Here is a 12,785-nt window from a genome sequence, read left to right as displayed (position 1 = left end):
AAGTGTGTTTCAAATCAATTCCTGAATGATCTGAAATGATCTGTTAAGGATTTGAAAATGAATAAATCTCTTAGTAACCTGGAGTTTGGTCTCATTTACAAGACTCCTATGTTGTCATTTGAACAGAATCTTTCACTTTTGATGAGTTGGAAAATAAATGAGACTAAAGAAATTAGTGGTGTGATCTCTTATTGTTATAGTACATTGTTTCAAGGAGACATTTGAAAATGAATATCAGAGTCTGAATTTCTCTTATTTGACAAACTAAAATGAAAATAATAAATGAAAATAAAATGAAAATAGTTCAATTGTTCCTCTTAATAAAAGTTGATAATATAGAATTAAATCAATAGAAGCAAATAGAAATTTGTGAGGGTTATTACATCAAAGTACTTCAATAGCACACATAGTAACTAGAATTTTATTTACTGTTTTATCATAAAAATCAGAATAGAGGGAAAGGAATCAATGTTGTTATAGAGGAAGCATTTAGTATTAACTTCAGTAGGATTCATTCATTGAGTACCCACTATGCATCTGACATGGTGTATTCATGCTGCTCTCTCTAGGATTCTTTCTGAGAAAATATTTAATTATATTGTCCTAGGTTAGAGGCTTTTCTGGACTGGATTAATGTGAATATCATTACATTATTTCAAATCTCTCTAAAAGCTTTTTGTTTGTTTCTATTTATACTTTATATAGAGAAATGGATAAAATGAGGAAAATGCTTAATCTTTTTTTTTTTTCTGTTGTAAAATGAGTGGCTTTGAAGGAAAGTTTTGTGAGTAAGGGAGACAATGATTTTTCATGCAATGAAATACTATACAACAACTTAAAACTATGCTTTAAAAGAATATTTAATATATTAAAACATGATTATGTGCAAAAAGTAGAATGTAAAACTATATATAGCATGCTATAAATATTATCAGATTGTTATATAGGTAGATATAGTATAGGAAAGAACCAGAAGAAAATGTTAATGGCAGTTATGTCTGAGTGGGAATCTGGGTGATTTATTTTCTTTTTCATACTACATATTTTCTCAAAATAGTTCATAGCAGACATTTTCTTATCATACAAGTAATGAGTATCATTAAATAAATTAAAAAGTAAAGGGAAGAAGACAGTTTATTCCAAAATTAAAAAAAAAATTTGCTTAAATAATTGTTTAAGCCCCTACAGAGAAAATAAAGCACAAGATTTACATTTAGATTAATAGGGTGTATTTATCATGATCCCTTTAATGTTTGAAAATAAACTACTACAGGAAGGTGAATTTGAAAGATGAACATGTATTAAGTAGCATTTGTAGAGATGACACTTTGATACATCAAAATGTGGCACCTGGACCAGGAGCATCAACATATCCTGGGAACTTGTTATAAATGCACACTTTGGGGCCCCACCCCAGACCAGGTGATTTAGATGCATGCTTAAGTTTGAGAAATGCTGCTTTAGAGTTTTGGATTCTGAGACTGATATAGAACAATTTCTGAATTTTATCCTAGAAAACTTCCATCTCATATTTCTTTTCTCTCTTTTTGTCTTATTTCTTCCTCTCCTTCTCCGTCTCTGTCTCTCAGCCTCTCTCTTACACATAATTGCATTTTTTGTTGTATGTTTTTTGTTTATCCATATTTTTACCTTGTTTCCTCAAAATATTTGAGACAGCTTACAGAGATGCATATACTACAATATACTAACAACAGCAAACACTCATTTAGTGCTATTTTTCAGGTACTGTTCTAAGTACTTTACATAAAATATCTCATTTAACTTAATTTTTAATAACAGCCCATAAAGGCAGTTGTTATTATTATTATTATTATGCCCATTTTACAGACAAGGAATCTAAAGCATAAAGACTAAATAACTTGCCCAAGTGCATACAACCAGTAAGTGGCAGAGTCCAGGCAATCTTGTTCCAAAGTCTGAGCCTTCAACTAGTTTACTGTGTTGCTTCTTAAAGATAAAATTAGTGAAGAATTGGGGATGAATGCCAAGTAAACCTATTCTGCAGAGTTTTACAGAGTTGGTAAGCATGGCCCATGAATTGCCTCTAGCTCCCACAAAGAGTGAAAAAGAATGAGCTATAAGATTTACAGTCACCAAAATGTGGAAATAAACCCATTTTCAGGAAGGTCACTGAGAGGAATACCTCTGATTGTTCTCCATCCTGAGAAATATTCATTGTGATTTTCGTTTCATTCATTCACTCTGTATTTGTTTATGCAATAACTATCTCTTGAGCACCTTCTGTTTGTTAGGCTCTTTGCTCATTGCTTGTGGATAGAAAGAATAAAACAATCCATGCCTTAGAGAAACCCAGAGCCTAGAGTTAAAGAACAATGGTGTATCTTCCTTGGGCTTTACCCCACTTCCTCTCTGAGTGCGCCAGTCGGAGAAGAGCATAATGACAGGCAAGAATGGACTTGGAATAGGTTCTACTATGAGAGAAGACCTGAGGGAGGATGAGAAAACACTAAAAGGAAGCAACCATTTGATCTGTAGTGCCTGGTCACAGAGACAACATTATTTCCCGACTACGTCTTTCTCTGTAATCTGTAACCTGAGGCTGCCCCTGGACAAACTGGACTTTAGGAGGTTCCTTGATTCTTTGGAGACTATGTGGCTACAGGGATGAAGGGCAGGAGTGTGGTAGGAGGAGAAAGCCAGCTGGTTTTAACAAAGCCCTGAAAATTGTGTGTGCGTGTGCACACATGCATGCATGTCTGTGTATGTATGTATCCCATCACTAAGAAAGTGCTTCTGGCTGCCTGGTCAAAGGTCACCCTTACCCCTTCTGAAAATAGCTCCTAGAAGCTGCACAAAGACTTAAAAATTCTTCTTTCTCCTCTCCTCCCCATCCAGATTTACCTAATAAATTGAAAGCAGGCAAAAGTATTCGTCCCAGTGGTCATGGCTTTGCCTAGTTAACATGGCCTTATCTTATGCCACCTTTGACTGTGAACCCCTGGAGATAGGGATGTCTTGAATTCCAATACTTGGGCCTAAAGATAAGGACGTGATTTTCTTTGACCACCTGGAACTTGAGCTTGTGTTTCTAAGTGAAAGCCATATCAAGTGTGTGAATGTTGGTTAAGATTTTATTCAGTGTTTTGAAATGAATGATGTTGCCTAATGACCCATGATGTTGGGATCTGATAGATTTAATTTTCTGATCAAAGTGCAGAATTCATATTGACCACAAGGGCATCTTTCCTGAAGTCATCACGCCATAAATATCTTAGAGCAAGATGAGATGGGAAAAGCAAGAAGATACAGAGTTTGAATGCAGTTTGCATAGAATTTGGAAATTGGTGGTAATAACAGGGGACAGAGAATAATTATTGAGCCACCCTGTGTTTCATTTTTAATTTGCAATAATGGGTCTTGTAGTGATCTTTTCTGGACTACTTATGATTAGAAAGAATAGCAAATTCGTTTGGAAATCTTGATGCAGCACCTAAATTATTTAATAGATTCTAACATATTTGGCAGGGATTTGAAAACTATGTTGAGGAATAAGCATAAAGGTCTTAGGCATTTCACCCAGAGAGCAGCCCTTCTCTGGCAGTGACAAAACTAATTATTCCCCAAAGGGTTTTGCCTGGAACTTTGTAAAGCTGCCGCATCTTGAGTTTCCTAAGCGAAAGGTGCTTTACTTACTTTTCTTTTTCTTCTTTCTCTCTTGCAGTCCCAGCAGAAGTGCATCGTGATCTTTGCACTGGTGTGCTGCTTTGCCATTCTCGTTGCATTGATATTTTCAGCCGTGGACATCATGGGAGAGGATGAGGATGGGCTCTCAGAAAAAAATTGTCAAAATAAATGTCGGTAAGAGGTAACAAACAAAAATTTAAAAATTCTCTTTTAGGGAGTGGGTGAGAAAATCAAAGAGGGTCCTAGAGACTGGAGAGAAAAATATCATAAACACACATGGTCACCCAACTGCCCACTGGGTTAAACTGAGACATGACTCACTGTCCACTGATGCTCTTACTTTTATTTAGACCAAGGGAATAAAAATGAGTAATGATTTAATTCACTTTACAGTTTGGTCATATTCTGTACAAAGGAGTGGTTGACAAAATGAAATTTTGTAACAATCTGCATCCTGGACACCTCTGTGTATGAGGTCTTGATTTGTTCCATAATGAGCTTGGCAAACATGAAGGCCCCAATGGACAAAGGACACCATGCTCATTGTTATTTCAATTAGAAGTTAAACACACACCTCAGGAAAAATTTCCACTTAAAATTAGGGGTTAAATAAATAAGCATGTCTATGAGAAGACACAGGTCTCCTCAGTCTATCCCAATTTAGCACAAAATTTATTTTTAATCCAGAAATTACAACAACTTTACCATTATATTTCTGTATTTTTTCTCTTCAAGTGCATTAAAAACATTTCCCTAGGGTCACTTCTGACTGCAGAGCAGTCACAGCATGGTTTTATCCACATAAATCTCCTCATGCAACTCTTCCCTGAGCCCTACGTTATTTTTTGAGGTTGGTAGGAGAATGTAGAAAAGTACCAAGATGGAGCAGGGAAGTAAGAGGCTTATTTTTATGTACTTGTTGCTGCAAAGCCGAAGTGAGGCCATAAAATTACAATGGTTATTATAAATTAGAGCTTATAATGAATTTTAAATGTTATTTTTCCCTTTGGAAAGCATTAGTCAAAATGCCCCTCTTTTCTAGCTTAAAAGATCAACCACAGCCTTGTAATGTATATGTGAGTTTTTATCCTGGATATTTTGCCTTGAGGGTTGAATGTCTGACAGAAAAAAAAAAAATCTGGAAAAGACAATTGAAATTTTGGTTTTTTCAACCCATGATACATTATAGTTTAATTACCAGGCAACAGTATTATACAGAATAAAGGATACAAGAGAGAAATCAGTATACATTTTAGATTTTTTCCTTCATGTTAGATAGGTGTTCCTAAATATGTTTGTTTCCCAGACTGAATTTGGGAGAAAAATTATATTGGGATTATAAAGAAAGCAGTAGAAAAACAGCAGGTCGTCATCATCTTCCTCCTGATCACTCCGTCTTCATCAATACCTTGTGCTAATCCTGTTACATGACAAATATAAACATTCTGTGGGCAAGGGTCCAGTGACTCATACTTCCTCAGTGGAATGCCTCTACCCCTCTCTCTCACCTCACCTGTAATGAAGACTGCTGAGTACTTTAAATGGCAAACCCCAGAACCTAGAAAGTAACTCTGTAAAGGTCAAACTATGATGACTTCCTGAGGAGAAAATACCCAAGGCCTTTTAACAAACATTGCCAGATATTGGTAGTTTTCAACAAAAAAGTTGGGAGCCTTCGAATTATGCCTCTTTTCATTTGGGGGAAACTATAATTTAATTTTGATTTTTTTAACTCATACAACTGGAATTTTCATCTGGTTATTTCTTCTGTCTCAGTCAATAACTAAATCCTGATGACCCAACATTGCTTCTCCTTCCATCTAGAACCTATTCTCCCAATTACCAACTATGCTCCTGCTTCCTTTCCCCTGAGTAGTTGGAATCACTACCTTGATTACTTTGTTGCACCCCTACATGCAACTGTCTTTTCCAGAACTTGCAGCCCCTCCAGATCTTCCTCTCTTCTACAGTCTCTTACCCTACATCTTGCATTTCTGTTCTCCTACATTCTCAGCCTTGTAATAGGCACTTTTGTATATCTGCCCGGGTGGCATCTGGCTTCCTCCTAACATCCTGAGAAGCTCCTGCTTTTTCTCCTCTCTCCAAAGCACAGGGTGGAGGCAGGGAACTGCAATTCCTTACACCCCAATCCAGTCCCAGTCTCCAGTGGGACAGTCCATTGCCCCACCATCTTCCCTCAGTCATTCTCATTTTAATTTGATGAACTTTTCTTACATCAGCCACTGTCTCCTTATCACCATAGGCAACGTTACCTTCTACCAGGACTCTCTCTCCCCTTCTTTTGTGCCTGGCTAATAGATCTTCCAGCCACCAGTCCCATCCCTTGCCACTGTCCTTAGTAACTTTAAAATTTAATTCCAGTACCCTAGCCTTACTGTTTTTAACCACCTCAGGTCAATAAATTTAATGTCCACTTTGCCTTTGCACCTGCTAGAAAACTACTCCACCTCCCAGGTGGCCTAATGTAGTGAAAGACTTTGAATTTTGAAAGATCTGGATTCAAATCTATATTCTACCACTTACTGACTCTGTAAACTTGGGCAAGATATTAACATAATTATGTCACTCATCACCTTTTTGCAGAACAGCAAAGGACTGAACAATGAGTTACACCATAGATTATGAGACAAGCATAGTGATTCTTTTTTTTTTTTTTTTTTAGGTTTTATTTTATTTTTATTTTTTTTAATAACAAATTTAATCAGTTATACATATACATATGTTTCCATATCCCCTCCCTTTTGCGTCTCCCTCCCACCCTCCCTATCCCACCCCTCCAGGCGGTCACAAAGCACCGAGCTGATCTCCCTGTGCTATGCGGCTGCTTCCCACTAGCTATCTACCTTACGTTTGGTAGTGTATATATGTCCATGCCGCTCTTTCACTTTGTCACAGCTTACCCTTCCCCCTCCCCATATCCTCAAGTCCATTCTCTAGTAGGTCTGTGTCTTTATTCCTGTCTTACCCCTATGTTCTTCATGACATTTTTTTTTCTTAAATTCCATATATATGTGTTAGCATACGGTATTTGTCTTTCTCTTTCTGACTTACTTCACTCTGTATGACAGACTCTAGGTCTATCCACCTCATTACAAATAGCTCAATTTCATTTCTTTTTATGGCTGAGTAATATTCCATTGTATATATGTGCCACATCTTCTTTATCCATTCATCCGATGATGGACACTTAGGTTGTTTCCATCTCCGGGCTATTGTAAATAGGGCTGCTATGAACATTTTGGTACATGTCTCTTTTTGAATTATGGTTTTCTCAGGGTATATGCCCAGTAGTGGGATTGCTGGGTCATATGGTAGTTCTATTTGTAGTTTTTTAAGGAACCTCCATACCGTTCTCCATAGCGGCTGTACCAATTCACATTCCCACCAGCAGTGCAAGAGTGTTCCCTTTTTTCCACACCCTCTCCAGCATTTATTGTTTCTAGATTTTTTGATGATGGCCATTCTGACTGGTGTGAGATGATATCTCATTGTAGTTTTGACTTGCATCTCTCTAATGAGTAAAGATGTTGAGCATCCTTTCATGTGTTTGTTGGCACTCTGTATATCTTCTGTGGAGAAATGTCTATTTAGGTCTTCTGCCCATTTTTGGATTGGGTTGTTTGTTTTTTTGTTATTGAGCTGCATGAGCTGCTTATAAATTTTGGAGATTAATCCTTTGTCAGTTGCTTCATTTGCAAATATTTTCTCCCATTCTGAGGGTTGTCTTTTGGTCTTGTTTATGGTTTCCTTTGCTGTGCAAAAGCTTTTAAGTTTCATTAGGTCCCATGTGTTTATTTTTGTCTTTATTTCCATTTCTCTAGGAGGTGGGTCAAAAAGGATCTTGCTGTGATTTATGTCATAGAGTGTTCTGCCTATGTTTTGCTCTAAGAGTTTGATAGTGTCTGGCCTTACATTTAGGTCTTTAATCCATTTTGAGCTTATTTTTGTGTATGGTGTTAGGGAGTGATCTAATCTGATACTTTTACATGTCCCTATCCAGTTTTCCCAGCACCACTTATTGAAGAGACTGTCCTTTCTCCACTGTACATTCCTGCCTCCTTTATCAAAGATAAGGTGACCATATGTCCGTGGGTTTAACTCTGGGCTTTCTATCCTGTTCCATTGATCTATCTTTCTGTTTTTGTGCCAGTACCACACTGTCTTGATTACTGTAGCTTTGTAGTATAGTCTGAAGTCAGGGAGCCTGATTCCTCCAGCTCCATTTTTCGTTCTCAAGATTGCTTTGGCTATTCGGGGTCTTTTGTGTTTCCATACAAATTGTGAAATTTTTTGTTCTAGTTCTGTGAAAAATGCCAGTGGTAGTTTGATAGGGATTGCATTGAATCTGTAGATTGCTTTGGGTAGTAGAGTCATTTTCACAATGTTGATTCTTCCAATCCAAGAACATGGTACATCTCTCCATCTATTTGTATCATCTTTAATTTCTTTCATCAGTGTCTTATAATTTTCTGCATACAGGTCTTTTGTCTCCTTAGGTAGGCTTATTCCAAGATATTTTATTCTTTTTGTTGCAATGGTAAATGGGAGTGTTTCCTTGATTTCACTTTCAGATTTTTCATCATTAGTATATAGGAATGCCAGAGATTTCTGTGCATTAATTTTGTATCCTGCAACTTTACCAAATTCATTGATTAACTCTAGTAGTTTTCTGGTAGCATCTTTAGGATTCTCTATGTATAGTATCATGTCATCTGCAAACAGTGACAGCTTTACTTCTTCTTTTCCAATTTGGATTCCTTTTATTTCCTTTTCTTCTCTGATTGCTGTGGCTAAAACTTCCAAAACTAGGTTGAATAAGAGTGGTGAGAGTGGGCAACCTTGTCTTGTTCCTGATCTTAGTGGAAATGGTTTCAGTTTTTCACCATTGAGGACGATGCTGGCTGTGGGTTTGTCATATATGGCCTTTATTATGTTGAGGAAAGTTCCCTCTATGCCTACTTTCTGCAGGGTTTTTATCATAAATGGGTGTTGAATTTTGTCGAAAGCTTTCTCTGCATCTATTGAGATGATCATATGGTTTTTCTCCTTCAATTTGTTAATATGGTGTATCACGTTGATTGATTTGCGTATATTGAAGAATCCTTGCATTCCTGGAATAAACCCCACTTGATCATGGTGTATGATCCTTTTAATGTGCTGTTGGATTCTGTTTGCTAGTATTTTGTTGAGGATTTTTGCATCTATGTTCATCCGTGATATTGGCCTGTAGTTTTCTTTCTTTGTGACATCCTTGTCTGGTTTTGGTATCAAGGTGATGGTGGTCTCGTAGAATGAGTTTGGGAGTGTTCCTCCCTCTGCTATATTTTGGAAGAGTTTGAGAAGGATAGGTGTTAGTTCTTCTCTAAATGCTTGATAGAATTCGCCTGTGAAGCCATCTGGTCCTGGGCTTTTGTTTGTTGGAAGATTTTTTATCACAGTTTCAATTTCAGTGCTTGTGATTGGTCTGTTCATATTTTCTATTTCTTCCTGATTCAGTCTTGGCAGGTTGTGCATTTCTAAAAATTTGTCCATTTCTTCCAGGTTGTCCATTTTATTGGCATAGAGTTGCTTATAGTAATCTCTCATGATCTTTTGTATTTCTGCAGTGTCAGTTGTTAGTTCTCCTTTTTCATTTCTAATTCTATTGATTTGAGTCTTCTCCCTTCTTTTCTTGATGAGTCTGGCTAATGGTTTATCAATTTTGTTTATCTTCTCAAAGAACCAGCTTTTAGTTTTATTGATCTTTGCTATCGTTTCCTTCATTTCTTTTTCATTTATTTCTGATCTGATTTTTATGATTTCTTTCCTTCTGCTAACTTTGGGATGTTTTTGTTCTTCTTTCTCTAATTGCTTTAGGTGCAAGGTTAGGTTGTTTATTCGAGATGTTTCCTGTTTCTTAAGGTGGGATTGTATTGCTATAAACTTCCCTCTTAGAACTGCTTTTGCTGCATCCCATAGGTTTTGGGTCGTCGTGTCTCCATTGTCATTTGTTTCTAGGTATTTTTTAATTTCCTCTTTGATTTCTTCAGTGATCACTTCGTTATTAAGTAGTGTATTGTTTAGTCTCCATGTGTTTGTATTTTTTACAGCTCTTTTCCTGTAATTGATATCTAGTCTCATAGCATTGTGGTCAGAAAAGATACTTGATACAATTTCAATTTTCTTAAATTTACCAAGGCTTGATTTGTGACCCAAGATATGATCTATCCTGGAGAATGTTCCATGAGCACTTGAGAAAAATGTGTATTCTGTTGTTTTTGGATGGAATGTCCTATAAATATCAATTAAGTCCATCTTGTTTAATGTATCATTTAAAGCTTGTGTTTCCTTATTTATTTTCATTTTGGATGATCTGTCCATTGGTGAAAGTGGGGTGTTAAAGTCCCCTACTATGAGTGTGTTACTGTCGATTTCTCCTTTTATGGCTGTTAGTATTTGCCTTATGTATTGAGGTGCTCCTATGTTTGGTGCATAAATATTTACAATTGTTATATCTTCTTCTTGGATGGATCCCTTGATCATTATGTAGTGTCCTTCTTTGTCTCTTCTAGTAGTCTTTATTTTAAAGTCTATTTTGTCTGATATGAGAATTGCTACTCCAGCTTTCTTTTGGTTTCCATTTGCATGGAATATCTTTTTCCATCCCCTTACTTTCAGTCTGTATGTGTCTCTAGGTCTGAAGTGGGTCTCTTGTAGACAGCATATATATGGGTCTTGTTTTTGTATCCATTCAGCCAATCTGTATCTTTTGGTGGGAGCATTTAGTCCATTTACATTTAAGGTAATTATCGATATGTGTGTTCCTGTTCCCATTTTCTTAATTGTTTTGGGTTCGTTATTGTAGGTCTTTTACTTCTGTTGTGTTTCTTGCCTAGAGAAGTTCCTTTAGCATTTGTTGTAAAGCTGGTTTGGTGGTGCTGAACTCTCTCAGCTTTTGCTTCTCTGTAAACGTTTTAATTTCTCCTTCAAATCTGAATGAGATCGTTGCTGGGTAGAGTAATCTTGGTTGCAGGTTTTTCTCCTTCATCACTTTAATTATGTCCTGCCACTCCCTTCTGGCTTGTAGAGTTTCTGCTGAGAGATCAGCTGTTATCCTGATGGGGATTCCCTTGTGTGTTACTTGTTGTTTTTGCCTTGCTGCTTTTAATATGATTTCTTTGTGTTTAATTTTTGACAGTTTGATTAATATGTGTCTTGGCGTATTTCTCCTTGGATTTATTCTGTATGGGACTCTCTGTGCCTCCTGGACTTGATTAACTATTTCCTTTCCCATATTAGGGAAGTTTTCAACTATAATCTCTTCAAATATTTTCTCAGTCCCTTTCTTTTTCTCTTCTTCCTCTGGAACCCCTATAATTCGAATGTTGGTGCGTTTAATGTTGTCCCAGAGGTCTCTGAGACTCTCCTCTGTTCTTTTCAGTCTTTTTTCTTTATTTTGCTCTGCAGCAGTTATTTCCACTATTTTATCTTCCACCTCACTTATCCGTTCTTCTGCCTCAGTTATTCTGCTATTGATCCCATCTAGAGTATTTTTTATTTCATGTATTGTGTTTTTAGTCGATGCTTGATTCATCTTTAGTTCTTCTAGGTCCTTGTTAACTGTTTCTTGCATTTTGTCTATTCTATTTCCAAGATTTTGGATCTGGGAAATAGAATCTTGGATCATCTTTACCATCATTATTCTGAATTCTTTTTCAGGTAGACTGCCTATTACCTCTTCATTTGTTAGATCTGGTGGGTTTTTATCTTGCTCCTTCTCCTGCTGTGTGTTTTTTTGTCTTCTCATTTTGCTTATGTTACTGTGTTTGGGGTCTCCTTTTGCAGGCTGCAGGTTCGTAGTTCTCGTTGTTTTTGGTGTCTGTCCCCAGTGGCTAAGGTTGGTTTAGTGGGTTGTGTAGGCTTCCTGGTGGAGGGGACTAGTGCCTGTGTTCTGGTGGATGAGGCTGGATCTTGTCTTTCTGGTGGGCAGGTCCACGTCTGGTGGTGTGTCTTGGGGTGTCTGCGGACTTTTTATGATTTTAGGCCACCTCTCTGCTAATGGGTGGCGTTGTGTTCCTGTCTTGCTAGTTATTTGGCTTAGGGTGTCCAGCACTGTAGCTTGCTGGTCGTTGAGTGAAGCTGGGTGCTGGTGTTGAGATGGAGATCTCTGGAAGATTTCTGCCGTTTGATATTATGTGGAGCTGGGAGGTCTCTTGTGGACCAGTGTCCTGAAGTTGGCTCTCCCACCTCAGAGGCACAGCACTGACTCCGGGCTCCTCAATTTGGGATGATGTGTTGTCTATTCATGTATTCCACAGATGCAGGGTACATCAAGTTGATTGTGGAGCTTTAATCCGCTGCTTCTGAGGCTGCTGGGAGAGGTTTCCCTTTCTCTTCTTTGTTCTCACAGCTCCTGGGTCTCAGCTTTGGATTTGGCCCCGCCTCTGCGTGTAGGTCTCCGGAGGGCGTCTGTTCTTCGCTCAGACAGGACAGGGTTAAAGGAGCAGCCTCTTCGGGGACTCTGGCTCACTCAGGCCGGGCGGGAGGGAGGGGCACGGAGTGCGGGGCGAGCCTGCAGCGGCAGAAGTCGGCGTGACGTTACACCAGCCCGAGGCGCGCCGTGCGTTCTCCCAGGGAAGCCGCCCCTGGATCCCGGGACCCCGGCAGTGGCGGGCTACACAGGCTCCCGGAAGGGCGGTGTGGGCAGTGACCTGCGCTCGCACACAGGCTTCTTGGCGGCGGCAGCAGCAGCCCCAGCGTCCCACGCCCGTCACTGGGCTCCGCGCTTTCAGTCGCGACTCGCGCCCGTCTGTGGAGCCCCTTCAAGCAGCGCTCTTAATCCCCTCTCCTCGCACATCAGGAAACCAAGAGGGAAGAAAAAGTCTCTTGCCTCTTCGGCAGCTCCAGAGTTTTCCCGGACTCCCTGCCGGCTAGCTGTGGCACATTAGCCCCCTTCAGGCTGAGTTCTCGCCGCCAGCCCCAGTCCTCTCCCCGCGCTCTGACCGAAGCCCGAGCCTCAGCTTCCAGCGCTGCGCACCCCGGCGGGCGAGCAGACAAGCCTCTCGGGCCGGCGAGCGCCGCTCGGCACCGATCCTCTGTGTGGGGATCTCTCCACTTTG

At 39.0% G+C, this 12,785-nt stretch overlaps 1 protein-coding gene across 1 annotated transcript in view; it reads left to right on the top strand.

Moving 5' to 3' along the window:
• PLD5 (phospholipase D family member 5) overlaps nucleotides 1-12,785 on the top strand; it is a gene marked incomplete at both ends in the record, with an annotated part of 480,984 nt that overhangs the window by 201,021 nt on the left and 267,178 nt on the right. Inside the window, one exon of the mRNA XM_081224825.1 lies at nucleotides 3,704-3,840. Within this exon, the coding sequence (XP_081080951.1) occupies nucleotides 3,704-3,840 (137 nt within the window). The remainder of the gene's footprint in view (nucleotides 1-3,703; nucleotides 3,841-12,785) is intronic.

Source organism: Mesoplodon bidens (assembly GCF_964165515.1).
Source record: "Mesoplodon bidens genome assembly, chromosome: 2".
NCBI lineage: Eukaryota > Metazoa > Chordata > Mammalia > Artiodactyla > Ziphiidae > Mesoplodon > Mesoplodon bidens.
This window is presented reverse-complemented; position numbering and strand designations above follow the sequence as displayed.